The sequence below is a fragment of the Pelophylax lessonae genome (genome assembly GCF_965119305.1).
Source record: "Pelophylax lessonae genome assembly, chromosome: 5".
Lineage (NCBI taxonomy): Eukaryota > Metazoa > Chordata > Amphibia > Anura > Ranidae > Pelophylax > Pelophylax lessonae.
The window spans coordinates 120,617,418-120,643,278 of NC_138772.1; the positions used below are offsets into that span (position 1 = coordinate 120,617,418).

Genomic DNA, 25,861 nt, shown 5'->3' on the forward strand with positions numbered 1-25,861 from the left:
ATGTACCTCCTGGCTGTTTGTGTGTAGTGTTGACGTATGTTGATGGGGATGCCTTTGCAGTTTATCCGCATTTAGGAGTTGTTGCTATGAATAATTTGTAAATAATGAATCTCTATTGTAAATGCACCTTACATAATACAGAGCTTGACATATGATAAATACACTAAACAGTATGTTAAGATCAGAAACATTAAAATCAATTTAAGAGAGTAACCTGTACTGCACCTGTTGTCACAACAAAAATTACCTAAAAAAAGTATGTGTAGCAAAAACTTTTTTTTTTTTTTTAAGTTTTGGATACAGTAGGGAAAGGTTAAAACTCAGTTTATTTATTTTTTATGTCTGTGCCCCATTGGGGAGATTTCTCTTCACTTCCTGTCCCAAGAACACAAGAATATAGATCTACAGATTAAAGGCAATTGCCCTCGTAGACAATTGTTACCAGAACATGCATATGCATTAAAATACTTTTTCTCACCTTCTATTCTAATGACAACTGTAAATTTAGAATTTCCAATTATTGCTTAGATCAAATAAAGGAGGATGAATTACCCTAATAGAGACAAAGATAGTGAAAATAATTTGACAAGGGTTCTAATTCTTTCCTACTCTATCCAAAATGAATATAAAAGCTTTGGCTATACATAGACTTTAAGTCAGGGGTCAGCAACCCATCGATCGCGAGAGAGGCATTTACTGGTTCGATCCACTATATTGTCCTCCTGCACCTGCTGTAAGCCGTCTTTCCTGCCCTCTTTTCCGTAAGCATGCAGCTTCTGCAGAAGGAAAGGAGGCCGGTACCAGTAAATGTCGCCCCTCTTGTCCCAGCTCCTCTTCTTTCAGCTTATTGCCCCCCCCCCTCCCCGGTTCTCCACTGCCCTACTGAGACCATCCTCCGCCCTGCTTACACCATCCACTGTCCACCTGACACTGTCCAGTACTCTACTGACACCGTCCACTACTCTACTGACACCGTCCACTACTCTACTGACACCGTCCACTGCCCTACTGACACCGTCCACTGCCCTACTGACACCGTCCACTGCTCTACTGACACCGTCCACTACTCTACTGACACCGTCCACTACTCTACTGACACCGTCCACTACTCTACTGACCCCTTCACTGCCCTACTGACACCGTCCACTGCCCTACTCATACCCTCATCTGCCCTACTGACATCATCCTTTGCCCTACTGACAATGTCCACACACTGTCCACTGTCCTACTGACACTGCCTAACGCTCTTTTGACTGACATTGTTCATTTTAGGGTAGGATACATTTATATTTTTACATTGACATTTGTTTTATTATATTATTGTAAATTTTCCTTACTATTTAGTTAGGTGTTCTTGGTTAATTTCTTTAAAAAAATAAGGGCGCTGAACCCCCAGGGGCCTTTGATCTCGTTTTATGTTGTTCAGGTAGATCTCCGCCTCTTAAAGATTGCCTACCCCTGCTTTAATTAAATGACCTACATTGAGCACTCTTTCTTTCTTGACCCCTGATCTAGTGAGCACTACACTCCTTACCCAGTGGTGAAGGAACCCAAACAGAGCATACATCCCTTAGGTTCGTTCACATCAAATTAGAAAAGAAAATTATTTTCCTTACCATGGACATAGGGGCTGCCAAGGTCACATTAGAAGTTCACATAAAAGAGCTCTGACTTGTCAGTACAATTGGCCAACTATTCTAGTAAATAGCTAACTAAACTCTCAGTCTTTTCAGAAGGTATTTTACTGTAGCCAGCATACACAAATAAATGTAATATTTACCAAAATATTAAACAAAACAAAATAAGAATAGTATTGACACAATTTGGTTAAATTAATTTTTCTGTGACTGATCCTCAGTTTCTTCTTTAGTATGATATAATGGTCTTACTTGACCTAACCAGCAGACTGTCTACCTCGGAGATGAAACCTCCGACTCAGTAGGTGACCTTCAATCTTTTAAAACAATTAGCAGGCTTTTTACAATATCTTTTAACAGTACAAAAAAAAAACGAAACTGCAAATTTCAAGTACCTCAGCTAGACCACGCAGTTTAAATCCATCTTCTTGAATTAATTTGTATTTTTTATTGACTCGTTCACTTTTGTCCTCTAAATTGATCATGGCTTCTTTTTTGTTGTCCTTTCGGAAAAATAAAGCCTGCTCTGCCCATGTGTTCATGATCTGCTGAATTGTGGCTATGTTGTCCTTTGACTTTTGTACTCTTCTCTCCAAGTCATACACCACGGATTTTACTTGAACAATGTAATCCCAACAGTCATTACGATTCCATGTATAGCTTTTCTCAGCATCTTTCAACTGTTCATCGATGGCCTCCATGTCATCCCGAATTAAGGGGTATTCTACTTCTAGCACAGTATGCTTTAGTTTATTGTACCACTGTACTAGAAGGTCCAAACCTCCAATATACTGTAAAAAATATCAGCACAAGAAGCACAGTTATTACATATACCTATACCTATACACATTTACCAACTTCTCTGCTGACTCATAATCGGTGCAACAAAGGGTGCAGCAATACCTGAGCCTGAAGATAACAAAATCTGAGTTATATCCTCTAGTGCAGGGGTCCCCAAACTTTCTAAAGAAAGGGCCAGTTTACTGTCCTTCAGACTTTAACCACTTAAGCCCCGGAAGATTTTACCCCCTTCCTGACCAGGGCCTATTTTGCGATTCGGCACTGCGTGACTTTAACGGACAATTGCGCGGTCGTGCGACGCTGTACCTAAACGAATTTGACGTCCTTTTTTTCTCACAAACAGAGCTTTCTTTTGATTTTTTTTGCGGGACTGCGACATTGCGGCGGACAGATCGGACCCTTGACTGACATTTTTGACACTTTTTGGGGTTACCAGTGACATTACTGCAGTAATCAGTGCTATACATATGCACTGTTACTGTAAAAATTACACTGGCAGTGAAGGAGTTAACTGTATTGGAGAGGGAGGGGTTAACTGTGTCCTAGGGGCGTGTTTCTAACTGTGATTGGCTGCGGCTACTAGTGTAAGAACAGAGATCAACGGTCCTACATAGTAGAACCGTCTGATCTCCATTCTTACACAGGGGAGACTGACAGGCGGCTGTGCTTACATTAGCCGCCTGCTATTCTTCCGCTCTAACGGACGATCGTGAGTGCCCGGCGGACATTGGGTCCCCCGGGCACACGCGCGGGGGGGGGGTATGTCGCTTTGCCTGTGAGGGGCTGACTGCCGACGTAAATAGTCGTGCGGCGGTCGGCAAGCGGTTAAGTGGGCCAGACTGTGAACAGTAGGAGTAAACAATGCCAGATCTTTGATATTAGGGGGAGAAATAGTTGGTGTCAGTGGGGGGAATAGTGCTCCATTTTTGTTGTCAGTGGAAGGAATTAGGCCCTGATGTTGGTGTCAATGACAGGAAAAATGTCTGAAGGGCCTGGATAAAGGCAAGCAAAGGGCTTCATCTGGCCTCATGGCTGCAGTCTGGAGACCACTGCTCTAGTGCATACCATCAAGGGGAGTCTCTAAAGAATTTGAACATTGCAATGGATGCAGAAAACAGGGCTTTAAGTCTTACTAAACCCAGGAACCTGCATTCACTATATCTGGTTTTCCACTGTACACAGAACATGGAAATGCAATTATTTTATTAAATATAAACTGCTAAATACCCTTCCTTATCAGCAGTATATAGCAGTGTTGTGACTTCTATCAATGTCCAGCTGAGCACTAATTAAAGCTTGTAGGAGGAGTTATCATTCTCCGCTGACTGTCCTATGAGGCTGCCTAACCTTCTGTCTGACAGTGCTGATTGGCTCTGTGCTGATCATATGCACCCTCCCAAAAAAAAAAAAAAGAAAAAAGAACAATACGGTCTAGCAATACACACCAAAGAGCATGTGCAGAGTGCCTCCTAGGGCTCTGTTTTCTTTCAGCAGATGGATTGGATCAGAGAAGACAGGTTTAAACAGCCTTTTTACACAATGCGGAGGATTAACCCCTTAGGTTCACAGTGAGTATAACAAGCGTGCTTTACTGCATATGCAGACTTATTTTACTGTTGTTGGTTTAGTAAAACTTTAAGTAACATTGGCTGCAGATATCTACAGAGATTACATATATTGTATGTAGAAAGATGCACCTTCAAAAAGGATGCAGCTACTAATAACTATAATATATCATAAAAAATGATTATCATATACAGATAAAAAAAATAAAAAAATGATTGATCAGAAACCAGGTTTTGGGTTTAATACTGCTTTACTAAGAACATAACACACTTGAGACTTCAACATGAACCTTACCTTGTGTAGCGTTTCTTTCTTCTCAAAAATTCCCAATGCAGCCTTGGGTAGATTTGAATGATTTAATACCTGAAGATATTTTACTTCCCTTAATACTGCTACTAGCTGCAATAAAATACACAGAATATAATAAATAATGATTTTGTATAGCTCTTTCAGTCTGAATGTCTGTATCATTTCCAATTTGTATTTATGACTAGAATTATAAAATGGTTGAACTGCTATTATATACAACAGGTTTCTGGACTTTTAATGCACAGTCATAGTCATAGCTGGACCTTTAAAGGATAAGTTTACTTAAAAAAAATAATAAATACACATTTTTTTGCAGGTAAAAAAAATTTGCATTTATTATTTTTGTTGCAAGAGCCTGGAAAGCATTGCACCCTCGAAAGCATTGAACCGCGATCAGCTGATCTCTGATGCTATGCAGATCTCCTGCACACTGTCAGTGTATGGGGTTACCCATACATCGAGTACAGGTAAGCCAATACTTTCTGTCAGGAAAACTAAATTAACTACCACGATGCTCCACATTGTCATGGTAGCTCATTGAGAACTACAAGCCAAAAGCCGCTAAAGATGTCGGGGCTTGTAGTTCATTGAGATACACTGAGCGGTGTGTCTGAATGACGCTGCCATGTGGGCAGAGCCCCGTGCGGGTTTTGAAACAGTGGCAGCTAGCACGGGTAACTTCTCACTGTACTGCTGCCACAATGGGGGGGGGGGGGGGGGGGGCGCGCGATGGCTGCAGCATTGGGAACAACGGGTGGAACATGTAACAAGTTCCCAAAGGTGAACTTATCCTTTAATCCATAGTCACTGTCACTCGGTCAATAATATTAAGAAGTTATTATTATGTACCTTTGGGTCAAAGTTGACAGAGAGAAGGCCATCTGCAGTACGTCTTATGAGTGGTTGGTCTAGATTGAACATACAAATTTCATCAACACCAGATATCCACTTTTCATAGGCCAGTTCCTCGTGCTGGTCTAACAAAGTCATCATCTCCATATATTTCTGATAAATGGATGAGGCCTCTGAGCTTTCCACACTTCTACAAAAGGTAAAAGATATGAAGACAAAACACAAGGTTTTTACAAGTTTTCACTTCAAGAGTTACGCACACAAGAGTTACAAATAGCCATGCCTTGCTTCTGTCAGCTCTGGCATATATAGTATGGGTAAAGCATGCATCAGTTATCTATCTATTACTTTGGAAGTTAAAGTGATTGTAAAGTCTCGTTTTTTTTTCTATAAAAATAATAAAAACTTACATTTTTACATAGTCAGGTTAAAAAAAGACACAAGTCCATCTGGCTCAACCAATAAAAAACAAAAACAGTAAATAAAAACCAACCATACAATCCCATATACACAATCCTATACCCTCACAGTTGATCCAGAGGAAGGCGAAAAAACCCCAGCAAAGCATGATCCAATTTGCTACAGCAGGGGAAAAAAAATTCCTTCCCGATCCCCCGAGAGGCATATATTTCCCTGGATTAACTTTACCTATAAATATTAGTACCTATTTATATTATGTACACCCAAGAAAGAATTCAGGCTTTTTTTAAAACAATATAGTGAGCTAGCCAGAACCACCTCTGGAGGGAGTCTATTCCACATTTTCACAGGTCTTACGGTGAGGAAACCTTTCCATATTTGGAGAGCAATCTGTTTTTCTCTAGACGTAAAGAGTGCCCCTTGTTCTCTGTGTTGATCCTAAAGTAAATAACTCAACACCGAGTTCACTATATGGACCCCTTATGTATTTATACATGTTGATCATATCCCCCCTTTATCTCCTCTTCTCTAGAGAGAATAAATTCAGTTCCTCTAATCTTTTCTCATAGCTGAGCTCCTCCATGCCTCTTATCAGTTTGGTTGCCCTTCTTTGCACTTTCTCCAGTTCCCCAATATCCTTTTTAAGAACTGGTGCCCAAAACTAAACTGCATATTCCAGATGAGGTCTTACTAATGATTTGTACAGGGGGAAAATGATATCTCTCTCTCTGGAGTCCATGCCTCTGTTAATACAAGAAAGGACTTTGCTTGCTTTGAAAACTGCAGCTTGGCATTGCATGCTATTATTAAGCTTAGGATCTACAAGAATACCCAGATCCTTCTCTGCTATGGATTCCCCCAGTTCTACTCCCCCTAGTATGTATGATGCATGCATATTCTTTGCCCCCAAGTGCATAACTTTACATTTATCAACATTAAACCTCATTTGCCACATAGTTGACCAATGAAACAGTGCATAGTTGACCAATGAACAGTGCAGCTTGTAAGTTGGAGACATCATGTAAGGAAGTTATTCCACTACAAAGCTTGGTGTCATCAGCAAAGACTGAAATGGTACTTGTAGTCCCAGACCCTATATCATTTATGAAGATATTAAAAAGTAAGGGGCCCAACACTGAACCTCGGGATACACCACTGATAACCTTAGACCATTCAGAATAAGAATCATTAACCACTACTCTGTGAATTCTTTTAGCCAATTTTCTATCCATTTAAAAACTGATCTTTCCAAGCCAGTAGACTTTACCTTACACATTAGCCGTGTGTGAAGAACTGTGTCAAACGTTTTTGCAAAATCCAAGTATACTACATCCACAGCCACCCCTTTGTCCAAGGTTTTACTTACCTTCTCATACTCCTCAACTTGTTATACTTACCTGCTCTGTTGTAGTGGATTTGCACAGAGCAGCCTGGATCCTCCTCTTCTCAGGTCCCTCTTCTGTGATCCTGGCCCCTCCTTCCTGTTGAGTGTCCCCACAGCAAGCAGCTTGCTATGGGGGAACCAGAGTCGAGTCACAGCTCCCTGTGTACATTCATACACGGAGCCACGCCCTGGCTCCATCCCACCCCTTTCTTCCCCGTTTGGCTAGCTGATTTTGATTGACAGCAGTGGGAGACAATGGTGCTGCTGCTGTGTCTCAGCCAATCAGGAAGGAGAATTTTGGTCTGCTGAGACACTCATGGACATTGATGGACAGAGAGGGACCTCAGGTAAGTGTTAGGGGATTGAGAGCAGCTTATGCACACAGAAGGCTTTTATCTTAATACAAAAAAGCATTAAGATAAAAAACCTTCTGCCTTTATAACTCCTTTAACCACTTGCCGACCGCCGCACGACTATCTACGTCGGCGGTCAGCCCCTCACAGGCAAAGTGACGTAGGGCTACGTCACTAGCTTGTGAGGGTCTAGGGAGCGAGTGCGCGCCCCCGGAGGCGCGCTCCCGCTCCCGAGTGGTCACGGACCCCCCCGCGCGTGTGACCGGCGGACCCGATGTCCGCCGGCCACTCTGCGATCGGCGGGGGAGAGGGAGAAAGTCAGGCAGCTTGTGTAAACAAGCTGCTTGTCATTCTCCTCGCTGTATGAGAACTGATCATCTGGATCTACTATGTAGATCCATTGATCACTCTGCATACAGCTGAAGCCCCAGCCAATCACAGTTAGAATCACGCCCCTAGGGACACACACAGCCCCTCCCTCTCAAATAAAGTTAACCCCTTCACTACCAGTGTATTTTTACAGTAACAGTGCATATGTATAGCACTGATTACTGTAGAAATGTCACTGGTAACCCCAAAAGTGTCAAAAATGTCAGTCAAGGGTCCGATCTGTCCGCCGCAATGTCGCAGTACCGCAAAAAAAAAATCGCAGATCGCCGCCATTACGCGTTAAAAAAAAAAACAACAAAAATGACAAAAATCTTTCCCTTAGTTAGTAAACGCAATAACTTTTGCGCAAACCAATCAAAATACGCTTTTTGCGATTTTTTTTACCAAACATAGGTAGCATAAAACAAATTGGCCGAAAATTTTAAAAAATTTTGATTTTTACATTTTTTTTGGGGGAATTTCATATAAAAAAAAGGGAAAAATATTGCTATTTTTGCAAAATGGACGCTATTTTTTTGTTTATAGCGCGTGATCAAAAAATCGCACAGGTGATCAAATACCGCCAAAAGAAAGCTCTGTTTGTGGGAAAAAAAGGACGCCAAATTCGTTTAGGTACAGCGTCGCACGACCGCGCAATTCTCCGTTAAAGTCACGCAGTGCCGAATCGCAAAATACCCCCTGGTCGGAATGGGGGTAAAATCTTCCGGAGCTTAAGTGGTTAAGGTAATAATTCCAGATTGGACTTGCAGCATCACCTGCTGGTGACATCTGGTATCACAGATTCCATGGTAAAATTCCATCATTTTTTAAATAGTTATTATATCTGAAAAGTAGACTTTTGGGTTAACTGCAAAACAAGAGGATTTTTTTTTTTTTTGCAATTTTATATAGATAATCTTCTTTTTAATCTTTTGAAGTGACCTGGCAAGTCTGAAAAAAAATCCTAAAGCCAGCAGCCTGCAATAGAACTATTATACTCACCTCTCTAGTGACCTGCATCTTCTACTTTAACTCCGGTCCAGAACTGCAACCTCTGTTAGAATGTTCAGCATTCAACACTTCTGAAGTTTTCTGAGGAATATTCAGTATATGGATAGTCCGTCATGTGTACGCTTTATATGCAAAGAGCCACAATGCACCTGGGGTGGTGTAAACCTCATAGTAAGTTGGCTTATGAGTGGGGGTATAGGGCTTGGATCAGGTATTGAGAAGGTGGACTACGTAGGGACACATGGTTTGACAGGTTACAAGATGCAGAAAGCTAAGGTAAGAAAGCATACGGTACCAGGAATAATAATAAGTGTGTCTGGTTTAGGCTGTCGTTCACATAGTGGCAGCAAGTATTTTGAGGAAATAAAAAGAGAATGGTATGATGATGGGTAGCTAGGAGTCTCTGATAGAGGGATGTTCATTAGACAGTGCTATATAATAACTATGTAAAAAACTGCACTTAGATTTAAGAAACAATCACTCACTCATGCTGGATAAACCTAAAATTGGACCACATCATTTGTATCCGTTCTTTGAGCTCCTTGGTCCACTTCAAGATACCAGAGATGACTGGCATGTTTTTGTGTACAACACAGGTTTCCATCTACACAGCAAAACATAAAACAGCACAATGATGTATAATGAGATGCTGCACTTTATTTTTTATAGAGAGGTGAATGCTACCTTAATACAGTACCTGTTTAACATGCTCATCATACAACATCTTACACTTATCCAGCTCCTCACTGTACATTTGAAGAAGTGTATAATAGTTGGGACTGAAGATATCCAAAATAACCTGCCTTTCCAGAAAATAACCAGAGATTGCCAGCAACTGCAAAAAGACACCAACTGATAAATAAACTGAACAATTTGCTACTGTAAAATAATACAATTGATAAATGTTGTTCTAGAGAGTATCTGAGCTCCCAAACTCGGGGAACTACACTATTGACATACCAACTTTAGCTGGGAAGTTAACACCTTACAATTCTCTCCTTGACACGTGCTCCTCATTATTGGCTGCTCATTAAAGCACACGAGGCGTTGGGCTAAAATGACATCTGCCTAGCTAAAGCTGGTAATTGCAAAGGAAGGCACCCTGGATTTCAGGATCAATAGGGTAGCACTAAACAATTTGTTATCATGGTGGTAAGTTCACCTTTCCAAATAATGAATGTCTCTGTAACATTATTTGAACGGTACAGAAAAAGAAGCATACCTTAAAGGCCGATTCCAATCCAGTACAGTCCTTAAATGCCAAACATATCATTGTTGCAATCTGTGTCTCTAGGTCCAATACTTTTGCCTTGAATGCAAAGTAATCATTTTCAAACTCCTGCAATGAATTACAAAACATAAATACCAGGTTGCAATAACAAGCTATAAAATAATTGGTGATTACATATTGTATCATATATTTTATATTGTTTTGTATTAGGGTGGCTATACACATCTTTAACCACTTAAGCCCCGGAAGATTTTACCCCCTTCCTGACCAGGGCCTATTTTGCGATTCGGCACTGCGTGACTTTAACGGACAATTGCACGGTCGTGCGACGCTGTACCCAAATGAAATTGACGTCCTTTTTTCCCCACAAACAGAGCTTTCTTTTGGTGGTATTTGATCACCTGTGCGATTTTTACTTTTTGCGCTATAAACAAAAAAACGAGCGTCAATTTTGAAAAAATAACAATATTTTCACGTTTTTTTATATGAAATTCCCCCCAAAAAAAATTTAAAAATAAATTTTTTTTAACATTTTTGGCCAATTTGTTTTCTGCTACATATGTTTGGTAAAAAAAAAAAAAATCGCAATAAGCGTATTTTGATTGGTTTGCGCAAAAGTTATTGCGTTTACTAACTAAGAGAAAGATATATATCATTTTTGGTGTTTTTTTTTTTTTAACGAGTAATGGCGGCGATCTGCGATTTTTTTTTGCGGGACTGCGACATTGCAGCGCACAGATCGAAACCTTGACTGACATTTTTTACACTTTTGGGGGTACCAGTGACATTACTACAGTAATCAGTGCTATACATATGCACTGTTACTGTAAAAATGACACTGGCAGGGAAGGGGTTAACTTTATTGGAGAGGCAGGGGTTAAATGTGTTGCTAGGGGCGTGCTTCTTACTGTAAAGGGGCGTGGCTTTTGATGTAACCACAGAGACATACGATCCTAAATAGCAGGATCGTATGATCTCTGCAGTTACCCCAGGGAGAATGACAGGCGGCCTTGTTTATCAGCCGCCTGCCTTTCTCCCTCTGCAGCGGACGATCGCGGGTGGCCGGCGGGCATCAGAGCCGCCGGTCACTGGCGCTGGAATGTCCATAAACAAGCAGGGGCGGGAGCGCGCCTCCGGCGGTGCGCGCTTGCCCCTTATTGGCTCACAGGCGAGTGACGTATATATACGTCACTTTGCCCAGGAGGGGCTGACCGCTGCCGTATATAGTCGTGCAGCGGTCGGCAAGGGGTTAAACACAATATGAGCAAATGACAGAAAAGGACAGTTGGAAATGCCCATATTTATATGCAGGCACAGGCATCAGCTGCATTTACCCTGCCATCAAGTCTGGGGGACACCTTGGTGGGTCCCGGCAGTATAGCCATCGGTTTGAAGGAAGACAGATGTCTAGGTGCCCATATGCCCATCCATAGATGAAGCGGATTAGGTATTTCCAGGCTCATTAGAATGGTATCTCTCCTACACCCTACTTATGGTTAAAACTTTTTCCACAGTACATGCTTTCAATAATGTGGATATGACAGTATGACAGTTTGTAAATACAAAAAAACAATAGCATACAACATTGGTGTTTTAGTAATATGGGAGCCCATACCATATTGGTGTAATCTGTTGGATCATGAACACTTTCTTTGAACATTTTACATCTCTCTTCAAATTCTTCCTGAAGATGTGTAACCTGTTCGGTCAGCATGTATCCTTTACTTCCTCCAAATTCTAATTTTTCTAGTTTCTGAAATTCTAAGGTAGTCCGTAAGACATCCTAAAATAATAAAATGTTAAAACAAATAAAAAATATATATATAGGAGCCCCAAAGCAGAAAAGTCTTTGCTTCCAAGTCTGAAGTCCAGACCAGCAGGCCATCTTCTGCATGACTTTAGGGCATCTTTCTATTAAAGATGGCATGAGAAAGCATAATAATCTACTAATGGAGCACATATTATGCATGGCTTTAGGAAGACACATCATGCATTATATGTACAGGCTATATGGCCATGGTTTGAGAACACCTAACCATCATAACTATCTATATGGCCAATGTGGTCTGTAAAAAACATGCACCAATGGTACAAGTGCTAGACCAAATGATACAAGAGTCAAAAAAAAAAGTCAACCCATTTTGGGGGCCAGAAAACACTCTCCATTACTGAGAACTACAACAAAACAAAGTATAATATAAATGCAGATTTGACTGGTATAATCAGAATTCTGACAACATAAAATATTAGGAGTACCATAGAGTAGTACATACAAGTACACATATAGAGGCATACATATAAATATACACATGCATACACACAGAAAAAAAAGATAAAGAAATATCAGATGGTAATAGTGTGTAATAAATCTGGGAATTATATTTATCAGAGGCTACATGGTCCATACATACCAATGTACATAAAACTGAAATAAACACTCATAAGATAAAACAGTCAACAATAATAAAATATGAAATATTGCACAGAGGTCTAAAAAAAAAAAGACCTATGAGTAAAAATAAAAATCTACTCAAAGGCACATATCTCTTATATGGTGCAACAAAACCCTTCATTTAACAACGATCAATGAAGAAACAGAAGTAGAAGTGTGTTTAAAATTGGAAAAAGCATATTAGACATGTATTTAGAAGAAAAAAAAAATGTTTCAACCTCTGTGAGGTTAGACTTAAGAGATATATACTGAGGCTATATGTAGAAAAAAAAAATGTTGCAACCTCAGGGAGCAGAATGCTGCTAACATATGGATAAATCATAAAATCTACTTGAAAATAAATGCATCTGTAGACCCCTAAAATATTTCAAAAACATTTTGAATGGACTTAAAATAGGCTTTTCAATAGTTAACCGGTATCAATGAGAAATACAAAGACCGCACGGAGACCCAGACTGAAATAAGGTATACAATGTCAGAAATAAGAAAAAGATCAGCAGCAATACTAGTGACAAGCTTTTGGTCCTCTACTTGTCTATTTTGAACACAGATTTAATATATATGCAAATTCACATCATTAAAATTATATGGATATAATACCACTCTACAATATCAGAAAACATTTAAAATCATTTACTTATATATGCTGTAACTTCACATATAATACATAAATGTAAAAAAGAATAGAATAAAATTTCAGAAATAACAGAAAGTAGAAATGTGTACAACAGAATCAATTTTGTGGGACTGAAAGCCTTAAAAGTAATATCGGTCCAATTAAATATAATTGTTGTGGTCACTAACTGTGTCACATGGGAATACTTATGGTAATAATTATAATTATAGCCATTAGAAGAAAGTATTATTTTAGGGAGAATGTATATCTTAGGTAAGCAGGGAAAGTAGTGTTTTCCTTGACAAGCCCTGTGCAGGTCACCTCATTTGCAATTCATAGTGCTCCACTGTAAGTATTTATAGTTTTCAACTCTGAATAGGATACAATTAGTAGAATTAAATACCTCAATCTTCATTAGACGCTCAAGAAACCTGTCATATCTTGCAAACACCAGTTGAGATCGGAAATCCCAGGGTTTGAACTCATTGCTATCCCCATAGAATGACCCCAGATTGCTTCTGTGGCTTTGAAATGAATGCTTAAAGCTCTTGAGGATGTTCACAGCGATTTGTACATGCTCCAGAGCTTCCTCTGTTTCCTCCTTGAAAAGATCTTCCGGAGAAAGATACGATTTCGCCTGGAATTTAACAAATGATAATCAAACTTCATGCTAGAAATGTAAGAAAAAGGGTCATGCTCTGTCAATCAACAACATTTCATTAAACAGGACTCTGATAACAAACTCACTGCTGAACGGACTAACAATAGAATTTATCATTTGGGCGACCTAAAAACTGTTCAATTGTTATTGCGAGTTATATTGCAAACTTTTACACTAACATGTGTAGCAGTTTTCAGCAGTGACAAATAAAGTACAAGGTAACCTTGGAAGAAGGCTAGGGACTGGTGGATGTCCAGGTAGCACAGCTACAACTTTCACCTCCCCACCACTACACAAGGCAGAATGTGTTTGTGCATTTGTAGGCAATTGGTGTTTGATGGGCCAGGCCATAACAGTACAGAAAATGTAGATGGGGCAGCTTCTCTGGGCCAATTGCAATCAGGGCAGCCATCAGAAATTTTGGGGCCCCTTACACAGCTTTAGACCTGGGCCCCTCGGGCCTGACCACCAAGTTACATCCTTTTCCTCTGCCTGGGCTTGTGAATGCATTTGATTGAATGCAAGGACACCAGGGGATCCTAGCAACCAATCATTTTGACAGCGGCGGTCAGGGGGAGGCTGGGAGTCGGGAGCCAGTGCAACGGGTGGCACCAGCGAGAGTAGGGACTAGTTGCCAGTGTAGGGGAGGAAAGGAAAAAAGGGGAGGTGTCAACCTGGAGCCTGGGCATCCCTCGGGACTGGGCCCCTCGGGACGCCTGGGCCCCCTACATCTGTATGGGCTGTACCCCCCTGATGGCAGCCCTGATTGCAATCCTTATTATTGTTAAATGGAAGCTGCTGTCTCCACTAGAGCCCATGTCTGCTTTATTTTGTCAATGGCTGTGTAACTAGTATGGAGTAGTACACAAGGAGTCAGTAATATCATGAGTGCCTAAACTACTAAATACCCCTGTGGGAAAAAAAAGTTAGAACATATACTTACCTAATTTCTGTCTTCTGCACACAGAATGCGCAGGTGTGAAGGTACAGTCCATCCAGCGAGATTCTGAAAATGAAGAGGATGCCGAATCTCACAAGAAAATGCTTCAGCACAGTGCAAGATATGGGGTTTCCCAGGAATTTCTCTGGAAGAGTAGTGATGTCACGCCAGAAGACAGTGGGTATGTAAGTATTTATTACAAATGTTCTCCCCATAGGTATATTTTTGCACTTCTATTAGACTACATTTTATAAAGGAGTTGGGTTCCAGAGATAACAAATGGAACTCGCTTTCTCTTGCAAGGCCACCTTAAAATGTGTACTTTTGGACAATTAGAGGCATTGAAAAATGACTGATATTTAAATTTGTGACACCTGCCAAGCATGTCATACCTATGAGAACTTGACAAAATCAGGGCACAGATCTGGCCATCACTTCCTAGAAAAAAGTCAATTGGACACATGCTTTCAGGGTAATCTGCCAATAGATAGTCATGCTTACTTGTACTATGCATCCATGCATGTCTGTGCACCTATCTGCAATGCAAAATAAATTATTCTTCTCTTGTTATCTCAGTGTTGTAAGATTGGTCTGGTCTGTCATATATGTAAGGACCTTAGCCCCTATGTTTGCCCGCCAGGCTTACCGCCATGTAGACATTTTTCAATTTTTTACAGTATGTAAGTGCTTTAAAAGACATTACCTTGTGTTTTGTATAGATAGTGTAAAACATGTATATAAGAAGTAACATGTTTTATTTACTTATTAGAATAAGATATCCAATTTATTATTGTCCTGAAAAAGCTACCCAGTTAGCAAAACGTATTGACCGTTGAATGAGGACCCACACACCTCCACCTGTAGATTATTGGACACATTGTATGACATAAATGTGTTACTGATGTGGTCCCATTGGGGTATACCTATTTTATGATATAGTTGCGGTATCTGGAGGACCACATATTTTTATATTTTCTATACGCAGCAGTGTTTTTTATCATTGGTTTTAAATAAAGGTTGTTATTTTTTAAGTAATTGTGTTGGTCTCATGTGGGTGCCATTAAAGTCCATACCATGGCAGAATATATTCGTGCATTGCTGCAAATCTATTGCTGTATGCCTTATAGCAAGAGGGTAATAAAATGAACCACTAAAATTAGACGACAGCCATCTGATCCTACAGGGTGGAATGTTTATACTAAACTAGACCTATCATAATAGTTCATGCTAGTAAGGCAAATGCCAGCATTGGGACTTTTGGTTTATTACTTTTATGCACTTATACGTTTTTAATATTTATTTCTTCACACTTTTTAATTTATTGTATCATTTATATGTTTATTATGTGAATGGAGCACTAATGTTATTTCTATAGCGCTGCACTATTGTTTTCTATATTTTGTGTATACCATGTATTAGGGTATTGTGCCAGCTACATATTTTGGAGTCCTAGCAAGTCTTTCTTTAGCTCACAAATGCCAGCACTGCCCAATTACATTGATATTCTTGGTAAATATGTACTTCTTCCTGTCATAAACAAAACACTTGTCACTTAAAAGCTAGGTATCCTAGATCACATTTTGGAGCTGGAGAGAGTCCAGAGAAGGGCAATTAAACTGATTAGGGGATTGGAGGACCTTAATTATGAAGAGCGTCTGCAATTGCTTGATTTATTCTACCTGGAGAAGAGACGCCTGAGGGGGGACATGATAGCAATTTATAAATATCTCAATGGGGATCTCGGCATAGAAAAACAGCTATTCAGTCGAAGGGATTGCATGAGGACTCGAGGGCATACAATGCGATTAGAGGAGAAGCTTTTTAACCTCAGTCAACGTGGGGGGTTCTTTACTGTTAGGGCTACAAGATTGTGGAATTCTCTACCACAAGAGGTGGTTTCTGCGGGAAGTATGGTGGCTTTCAAAAGACTCTTAGACGTACATCTCAAGGATCAGAACATTCAGGGCTATGTGAGATGATTACAGCCACACACACCTACACAGGTTGAACTGGATGGACTATTGTCTTTATTCAACCTCACCTACTATGTAACTATGTAACATTGTCTCCTGGCACCCATGAACATTAGTGCATGTTTAACATATGGGCTGCATAGGGTATTTTCAAGCAGACGGATACTGCTTGCTAGACTATAAGAGGATTAGTAGTCACAATCAGAAAGCACAGGCTGCATATGTAATGGCATTGATATATAATAATAAGATAATTGTCTTTCACATGTATAGTTAAAAGTTTAAAAAAATCCTTATTAATGCTTACACTATACAACTATGCTAAATTAATTTCAGGAGCAAGGTGTTTTTTTGCCATTCTCGTGCACCCAATATAATAACAGAGAAGGCTGTGCACTGCCATGTCTTACTCCATTGAGCACATGCTTGATTTTTGGCTGATATTTATACTTCACTGTTTAGGGAGCCAATGATTTAAATAACAAGTAAGCAACCAGGCCACTGATAAGGCAGTACAGCCAGCCCTCCCGTACCGGGCCCGGGCACCATCAGTTCAAAAGGGAGCCCAGGCACCTACTGAGCAGGAGGGCCGGTTGTACTGTCTTATTGCAGACACAGATCCTCTTCTGCCATAAAAAGCGATTCCCCTGCAGCGCTTCCAGTTTCTCCTCCTCTTTCTTGCTCCAGCTGCACTGCAGGAGGATTGTTCCTAGCACATGCACTGCTTTTATCGGCTGTCCAGGCCACCCTGTGTGCCTCTTTCTCCCTACAGTGCTTCCGGCTTCCCTCCTCTCCTGCCAGCAGCTGCTGCGGACACAAAGGGGGATGTTTCAGGATAAAGAGCAAGGAAAGGGAGTGGTAAATATGTCATTTTCTGGCCCCTTCCTTATTTGAATTAACATAGTGAGTGATCGGTACCAATCACTCCTGTGTCCATTCATCAATGAGGGGAACAATAAACTGTGTTTTCTTTGCTTCAGTTTGTGATTGAACTGGAAGCCTGAGAGGGTTTCCTATTTATTCATCTGTGCTGCTGAGGCTGCAGAGAAAGGGACTAATAAATCAAGGTCCTCAGTCACAGGCAGGGAAGAGGGTGGGGCTTTGTTAGGTAGGCTGTATGGGGCCCCGTGATTTCTAACAGCAAGTGATGGTAAAATTTCCAACCTCTATTGTTGTTCAAGATGGTGTCTTGCTAAGTAGTATAGGTAGACGATTTTTACAATGGCAGTTCAGGTTATTCCCTTATGGCAGATTCCATTTCTTTCTCTTAGGCTACGTTCACATGTGGGCGCATCGGATCATGGGGCAGAATCACCGCGATTCTGCCCACGATCCGGAAATCATTGCCATGCGTCCCGCGATTCGGTAGGCGGAAATCGCGGCAACATCGCACATCGTTTGGGGTGCCATTGCAAATCACGGGCATCGCACAGGCGTCCCGCGATTTGCAATGATTTCTGGATCGCGGGCAGATTCTGCCCGTGATACGCTGCGCCCATATGTGAACGTAGCCTTAACCAAATTGGTCCCTATCAATTTTACCATCCAGGCCTATTCAGATTTGACTGCAAGTGCCTCTAAAAATGTGCAAAAATTAAGTGATAAATAAGTAACAGCATCACTAGCCAAATATAAGTACCTGGAGAAAGCAAAAGTTACTTGCTTCTATCTTCTTCTACACCTACATGGTGTATAATGAAACACTGTGGAAAGTTACTCTAACCCTCAATTTCCACAAGTAAAAGAAACAGAATCAGTAAAACGTTATACCTTTGTCTTCTATGCATTTAGAAAGTATTCACAATACCTGATCAATAAGCATGTTGCAGAACTCTTGCAGCAGTACAATGATCCGTGCAGGGGTACAATAGTAAGCCGAGTTACTCCAGATCAGGCAGATGGTGTGGAATAGAGGTGGGATGAAGGTATGTATCTGAGGGAAGTCGGTCTCTTCTAATAACTTTATATGTGGTTCTAATGTTCTCAGATGCAGATCAATTTCTTCAGCTTCAGTAAGCGCTTATATAAACAAAGATATATTTATCATACACCAGAAATCTTGTTATTACAACATATCAAATATGAACAGATAGATACCCCATGCATCTAATTCAGTTTAAGATATTTTATCTTTGCTTCCAAATGGAAGGGAATCTGATCTCCAAAGCTTGAACATTAACGCACAATAGGACCTCCAGTTTAAAGAGTCAATAAACTCTTACATAAGCCCACCAAAGTAACTAGCCTCAGGTGATGCACAGTGATGAATTAAATCTTCCTACATAGGTTGTACCGGTTTGCCGACAGGCCTCTCTTCTCATATTTTACACAGAATTTCTGGGCTCCAGAGGGCAGGGGCAGTCTGGTGTCACACACTGCACAGCACAGAGCAGAGAGCTGAGTGTAATCTGAGACCTGAGTGGAGGGAAAGAACACTCCCCCCTCTACACAGTCTCATTGGGAAACATGCAGCTGAGGCTGTCAATCACCTGATGTGTAATGGGGGAGGGCCATGCCATCAGTCTTTGTTGCATTCCTTGTTCCGTTCCAAATGTTCCAACACAAGAAGCCGAATTAGGGCTCGTTCACACCAGGTGCATTGAGCTGCATTGATTAACACAGGCTTAATACAAGGACACATTAAAAAAATATTTTTTCCATGAACCCTTATCATAACATCATACATGTGCGATGGAGCCCGTTGCACAAAAATCAGACATGTCTGTATTTTTACACAGCGAAATGCACAAAAACACTCAAGTTTGCAATGCGTTTGTGTGTGAGTTGAATCAAGTGTCATTTTGTGACATTTCAATAGAGTTAAAGGAAAAATGTTAACACTGCGATGTGTTAGAACAATGCATCACACCACTTCTACATAGCACACACCAGCGTGCAAATGTTACAAGTTTTGCATTCACAATCTGTGTTTAAAATACAAGATATTTCTGGAGAACACTGACCAACAATCAGATTGTGCACCTTGTACCTGTTCCATAATGTTACAACCTGTGGATCAGGTTGAAGATCCTCCATATTGGAAGTAGCCCCTGGGTCAATACCTCCTGATAGGTGTTTTGTACATGTACTACAGTTTCAGAACCACACTGGTCTAACTTGCTTGTGGGCAATCAATTTTAGATGCATGCTGTATTCTCCTCCAACATATATTTTTCCATAGCAATTACAGTAGGACATTATTTTTATCTTTACTAGTTATTTAACCATGGGCGATGTGGTGTGTTCATTGGTCTGCAATAAAGCTCAAGTACAGTAGATGGCAGTTCACAACAGCACACGGGAAAGGCATGTTCTGCGCATATTTCCTGCACTGCGTTCAAAAAACACTACCTTTGCCATCTGTGGCAGGTGGCAATAAATTGTTAATGGAACCCCAAATGCAGATCACAAATGCAGTGCGTTTGTGGGCAGATCGCATAGTTTCGCAGTACCATGCAATTTGGTGTGACGTGTTTTTGAAAAGTAGCACGTGCACTACTATTTGTGCGCTATGGTATAATATGCGGTCTATTCAAATAAATGGGCTGCAAAATGGCACGGCAGGGTAATGCGCAGAAATCGCACAGGAATGCGAACCACGTTTCTGAGTGATTCTGGTGTGAACCAGCCCTTACTGAGCTCAGAAGTACAGTACCATGGAGTCAGAGAACCATTATCCAGCACCAGTAGTGCCAAATGCATTGAAATCTTTCAAATGATAAAGCACATTAGGGTAAATTAGATTTATTCTCTTGATTTGTTCCAATGACCATTGTCACCAAGTTTGAAAGCCAGAAAAAAAATGTAAGTCATCGCTAGAACAGATATGGACAGAAAATCTAACAATGGGGTCACACTTCCCGGAGAAAACTTTCTAAGAGGTGATTGTTGGCACTTTGGAGGAATTTTCTCTCAGTTCCCATGATGTATACTGGACAGGAAGTGAAGATAAAGTTCACAGATAGCACAAAAAAAAAAACAACTGACAGGGGTTTAACTGCTCCCATATAGATTTGTAATTTTGTCCCTTCTGCTAAGTTGTTAATGTTGCTGCACTGTTCTCCTCTGGCCAGCAGGGGGAGTGCCAAGTTACCTAAAGCCTATAAACTTTAATGCAGCCCGTCTGGAATCCTGGGAGATGTAGTTCAAAATGGTGGCCATTTAATGAAACAACTGTCTTACTAAGCTACAATCCCAATGGCCTGTGTGTGGCAGTAGGAGCCTGGAGGACATTTTATTCTTTGCATGGGAAAAGCCTGCGCTCTTGGTGCTGTGGCATCTGAGCATTCCAAACCTGTTGGACCGAGGCACTCAAGAGAGCCTAAGAGTAGGCCTGAAATTGCAGGGATTGGAATCGCTTCTTGTTCAGGTCGCACAGTGAGGATAATGCAGAGAGACCAGTGCATCTGCCAGACCAGCTGAACTGTTATTCCCCGAGAGACCAGAGCATATGCCATTCCAGCTGAACTGTCAGTTAAGTCACCTCCATACTGGGATCAGCTCAAGAGAGGGCCCATTCCACCACAAGACTTCACAGCCTAAACAAGGAGTTGGTGAGCAGACCACCGTCCCAAATATATCACTAATAACAGACAGACCACTGAGGGCAGGATAACGTTCACATTCCCTTCATATTCAGATGCCACCAGTTGATATTCCGGCCACTTGAGTTTACACCACATTATTGCAATCCCAGGGTGCAGTTATACTACAGCTTTTCCACACAACTCTTGGCTCAAAAATGTGCTATGCCTAGTTCAAGCTGCATCTCCCACTGCCTGCAGAATATAAAGACCATCTCTAATGGACCAACTCTAATCCTGGCCAACCCTAGTACAAACTATCTTGGCCATGAGCCCGTCAGTGTAACAGGCATGGTGGCCAGGGAGAGAGTGCATTGAGGAAAGAATGTCCAGTATGGACATTCTGACCCCAGGGCCAGCATTAACAGATTCATGTACCTGTCTGCAACAGGCAGAAGAATCGGGTGCAAACACCAACATTTTTTGTGCTAAGCCCTAAAGAAATGTGTCTATGCCTTTATGAATTCCCCATATTAAAATAAGTGTTTTCTTCACAGTATTAGTTTGTGGACAGTGAAAAGCCAGAAAATGAAACTCTTAACAGTGGCCTCACTGAGATCTGAAAGTGTTTGGCAGAACATGGTGCATATTACCAGGCTCCTTACCTGGACTCTGCAGGAATCCCAAGACTGGATCCTGCAACCTGGCACTTCTCAAGGCTTTATGTTCCCTAAACTACACTGAGACAAAAAGATCTGTCATAAAACTCAAGTAAAATAACCAGAAAGGAAGCACCCAGCAGTGCTGAAGTGGAAGTCATGTGTGCTATGAAGTAAATAATGGTGGCGTGCCAGTAAAATGTTTCTTTTCTATAAAGGAGGCACACAAAACTTATGAAAGCCACAAAGAGCCTAATCCAGATGGGATCTAATTACAAAAGGCCTACATCGCAGAGCACCTAACAGTGGAAACCTGTCTAGGGAAAAGGTTTTGTCACTTCAAATGTCAGGAAAATAAAGATGAATTTTTATTTTCCGGATAGACCTTAATTGAATAACGACCTTCTAACAATTCCTTCACAGTATGACACAAGTCAGGCTTTTCAACTACTTTTAATTGACATTATTTCAACAAAAATTAAAACACACGCATACCTTTATTTAGTAAGACAAAAGGCAATGTGAAAGACAAAGTAACACACAGCAATCCATGAAAAATCAGCTTTATTATTCTGACTAATCTAAACGGATGAAAGGTTAAAGGGTGAAGGTTAAAGGATAAGTGCACTTTCATGCATGTATCCTTCTTTAATGGCCACCCCTCCTCCTCCACTTCCCAACTGTTTACACCCCACAGCGTTTTTGCATCCCAATCAAGCCTGTGGCTTCCGGTGTTTGCATACATCCCTCTATCAGATCTTTAATGCACTGGCTATGCCTGCACAGTACCTTCCAATAGGGTTTTATAGTACAATCTCCCAAGACAGGAGATGCTTGGAGGAAGCCTTGTACAACCCTATGGGAAGCTACTGTGCAGGTAGAGCCAATGCACTGAAGATCTGCTAGAGGGATGTACAATAACCCCAGAAGCCACTGGAACAACTAGGAAGCAAGCGAAGTATGAATCTGGGGAGTGGGTGAAAAGGGTAAGTGCACTTTTTTTTGAAAGTGCTCTTATCCTTATAAACAGGTGGCTGGTATAGATCACTGTCCAGCACCATTCAATAATGCCTTGGAAAACAACAAGGCAGACTAGGTAGGTGCTAGCAGAGAGTATAGTTTTTGGGTCTTTCTGCTTACCAGGAAGATTGCCAGGTAAATGTATAGTGCTCCCTGCCTACCAGGGAGCAGGATCCATTGGTAGGGTCTGCTCATGGTGCTCAGGTGCAGCTCAGCTTGTCTGAATGTTACACACTGGTCTAATAGGGAGGCATATTTGACAGTTGGAGGAAACCTGACAAGTGAGGGCACAGGCATTGTTGCAGCCCTGGTGATTGGCAGAGGAAAATGCCTCAGTGCGTGCTGGGTGACTCTATAAATGTCAAGAGCACATATGCTCGGGGTCTTTGGCTGGAGAGCGGGGTCATGGAGGGAGGGGGTGGCTACCTCTCCTCTGTAGAAGCTGCCATGTAGCATTGGGTGGTCGACCTGAGGGCCTGAGTCAGAGAGGAGCTGGACCCAGATGTCCTGCAGAGCTGACTGGAAGAGAGACACTGGAAATAATCTAAGTATGCTTAAAGTGAGTACAGATCTGTGTCATGGGGCCTTTTCTGTGAGGGCCACCCCTTCAAGTAGAAGAGTCAGTAGACGGAAGTCAGTAAAGGAGATGCTAGAGAGTGTCCAGAAGATAAAGTAGTTGCATTGGGTCTGCTGCTAGAGGGAGCAAGAAGACTTAGTTCTTCCATAGTATGGCAGTATGGTCAAAACAGTGTGTCTGCTTCCACAAGTAATAGGGTGAGGCCAAGTGAGAATTATCCTTATCTACTAGTTCAGTTGGAGTATCCCACTATTCCCTTCTCCCATCCAAATTCCACAATAAATATAAAAACCAAATACCCTGGACTGTTTATTGAGTAACGAGCAAACGGGAGCAAAAGGAGGGATGTGTAAAAAATCCCCAGCAACTGTCTGCAGGTAATCAGAGGGAGGCCTAAGAAGTCATCAAACAGCAAGCCCTATGGGGACAGTGCTACATATCTTACTCCCTGGGGACAGGGCTTAGGCCTAGTAGCCCACCACTAGGACTGACGGAGTGGAGATCACTGTGCCCAAAGGTTGCCAACATGGCTGATTTCAACTTTGAATATGACTGAAGAATTGGCAAAAAGCAAGTAAAGTTAAAGTGGAAGAAAAGCCTAACACTAACTATTCTTAAAAACAATATTTCCCCCCTCCTCATACCATATGTAAAATTATCTGTGTTTAATCTTGTTAGGTCACATGATTCCACAGCTCTGATGCCTCTGTGTAAGAGAGCATTTGACAATGGCTCTGAATTCCAGGAGCTGTGATGTCACCTATAGGCTCCCATGGCCCATCCGTTGTTGGTGCTCCCTCCTCTCCCTTGCAGCAGCTGATCACTAACACAGAGGAGCCAGAGCTGCAGGATCACATAATATTTAGACCAGAGCAGATAAAAGGGGTAAGTACACAGATATTTTTTACTCAGTGTATGCAGAACAGGTGGAGGGGGGGGGGGGCTAGTGGTGGAACATTCTTAAGAATAAATAGTGTTAGATTGGCTATACACAAGTTATTATGCTTTCATTCAACTCGCTGGTTTAACAAAAGAAAATACTCAATTCCCTCAGCCAGACACTCAGTGTGGATGGGGGAATCACTTCCGCTATGCTATTGTATTCTGACGGCAGGGAGATTTCCCTACCATTACAATATACTCATCAGCATCTCCGACTATAGCTGGTGACGCTGATCAAGAGAAAATTTTCCAACAGGCTGGTTGTACACAAGTCAATCGATAGATCGACTTGTGTACAACTAGCCTGCCCATACATGAATTGAAATTCGTCCGGGGCCCTGCTGAACCGACCAAATTTCGATCCATGTGCAGTATAGATGGCAGTAGGCTTTGGCTTTAGGCTTTCTTTCCACTTCACTATAAGGGGGTTGTGGGGGGGGAGGGGGGGCCTTTACAGAGACTCTGTCTCTTTTGCTCTGATTGGACAAGGTAACAGTATGTCTTAAAGAGGAAGTAAACTCTCTATATTAAGGCTTACCGGTAGGTACTGTGAATACCTCCTAAACTTGCACAGTTTTGGAGATATTCAGAGTGCATGGAGGCGATGACGTCATCAGCGCATGTGCTCTGAAGTTCTGGCTTACTGTGGCGGACCTTCAGAGCCCGTGCTGCAAACAGGCGACTTCCGCCGACACCATCGCAGCTCCGGCCACTCACAGCGCTGGAGCCCGTGAACCCGGAAGAAACACCAGGGAGGATGTCAGCTGTCTCAGTGTTGTGTTGGGCACCGCTGAGACAGCTTCCTTCTAAGGTAAGTATTTCATAATGAGATTGTATCATCCCCCCAAGTTTACAACCTCTTTAACTCCTTTTTAATCAGTTTTTGAAGTAATAGTTAAACATTTTTTGAAATATCAAAATTTGCTTTGCCCTTTGGCAATCTCTGGACATTTGGGTGTCTAATACAGCAGGAGGGCTGAAGTAAAAAAAAAAAAGGGGGGGGGGTATTCAGGGAAGTTAGAAGACACTTTACAGTTTAGAAAATATGAATCATCTCTACTTTCCCTTTTTTAGTGATCTGTTCAGTAGAACATAGTCCTGTATATAAAGCAGACAACATGCTACCTACAACAGTATGATCTGGCATTCATTTTTTACTAAAATATTTGCATGACACATGGAGTGGAGCTTGTATAAGGAGATGCCATCATTCAATGGTGATTAAGGCAGCAGGATGTATAAATAGAACTCTGATTGCCCTACCTGTGGAATGCAATAAACTGCACCTTTTACAAATGATTTAGGACACAAACAATCGATCAATATACCAGGCAATCAAGAACTGATAACCTTACTATTTATAAAGTGAGGTTTCCTCCCCCTCTAGCTGTTTAAATGTGAGGGGAACTGCTCAGGTGCAATTAACATAGGGTAGCAAATATTCACATTTAGATTTCAGGTCCACTTTAAGGTTTGGTTGTAGCACCATATTTGGTGTGTTACTTATGTATAAACAGTGTTATAATCATTTTTGTTTGCAATAGTAAAGCAAAAGGCCACTGCAG

The 25,861-nt window shown here is 41.4% G+C and overlaps 1 protein-coding gene across 1 annotated transcript in view; it reads right to left on the reverse strand.

The window, feature by feature from the left end:
- The window catches only part of DNAH11 (dynein axonemal heavy chain 11), a 420,238-nt gene that overhangs the window by 345,314 nt on the left and 49,063 nt on the right, over nucleotides 1-25,861 (reverse strand). Inside the window, exons 7-15 of the mRNA XM_082257534.1 lie at nucleotides 18,383-18,594; nucleotides 13,405-13,638; nucleotides 11,549-11,716; nucleotides 9,925-10,041; nucleotides 9,400-9,537; nucleotides 9,188-9,306; nucleotides 5,163-5,355; nucleotides 4,299-4,403; nucleotides 2,033-2,428 (exon numbers count right to left, since the gene is read on the reverse strand). Of these exons, the coding sequence (XP_082113660.1) occupies nucleotides 2,033-2,428; nucleotides 4,299-4,403; nucleotides 5,163-5,355; nucleotides 9,188-9,306; nucleotides 9,400-9,537; nucleotides 9,925-10,041; nucleotides 11,549-11,716; nucleotides 13,405-13,638; nucleotides 18,383-18,594 (1,682 nt within the window). The remainder of the gene's footprint in view (nucleotides 1-2,032; nucleotides 2,429-4,298; nucleotides 4,404-5,162; nucleotides 5,356-9,187; nucleotides 9,307-9,399; nucleotides 9,538-9,924; nucleotides 10,042-11,548; nucleotides 11,717-13,404; nucleotides 13,639-18,382; nucleotides 18,595-25,861) is intronic.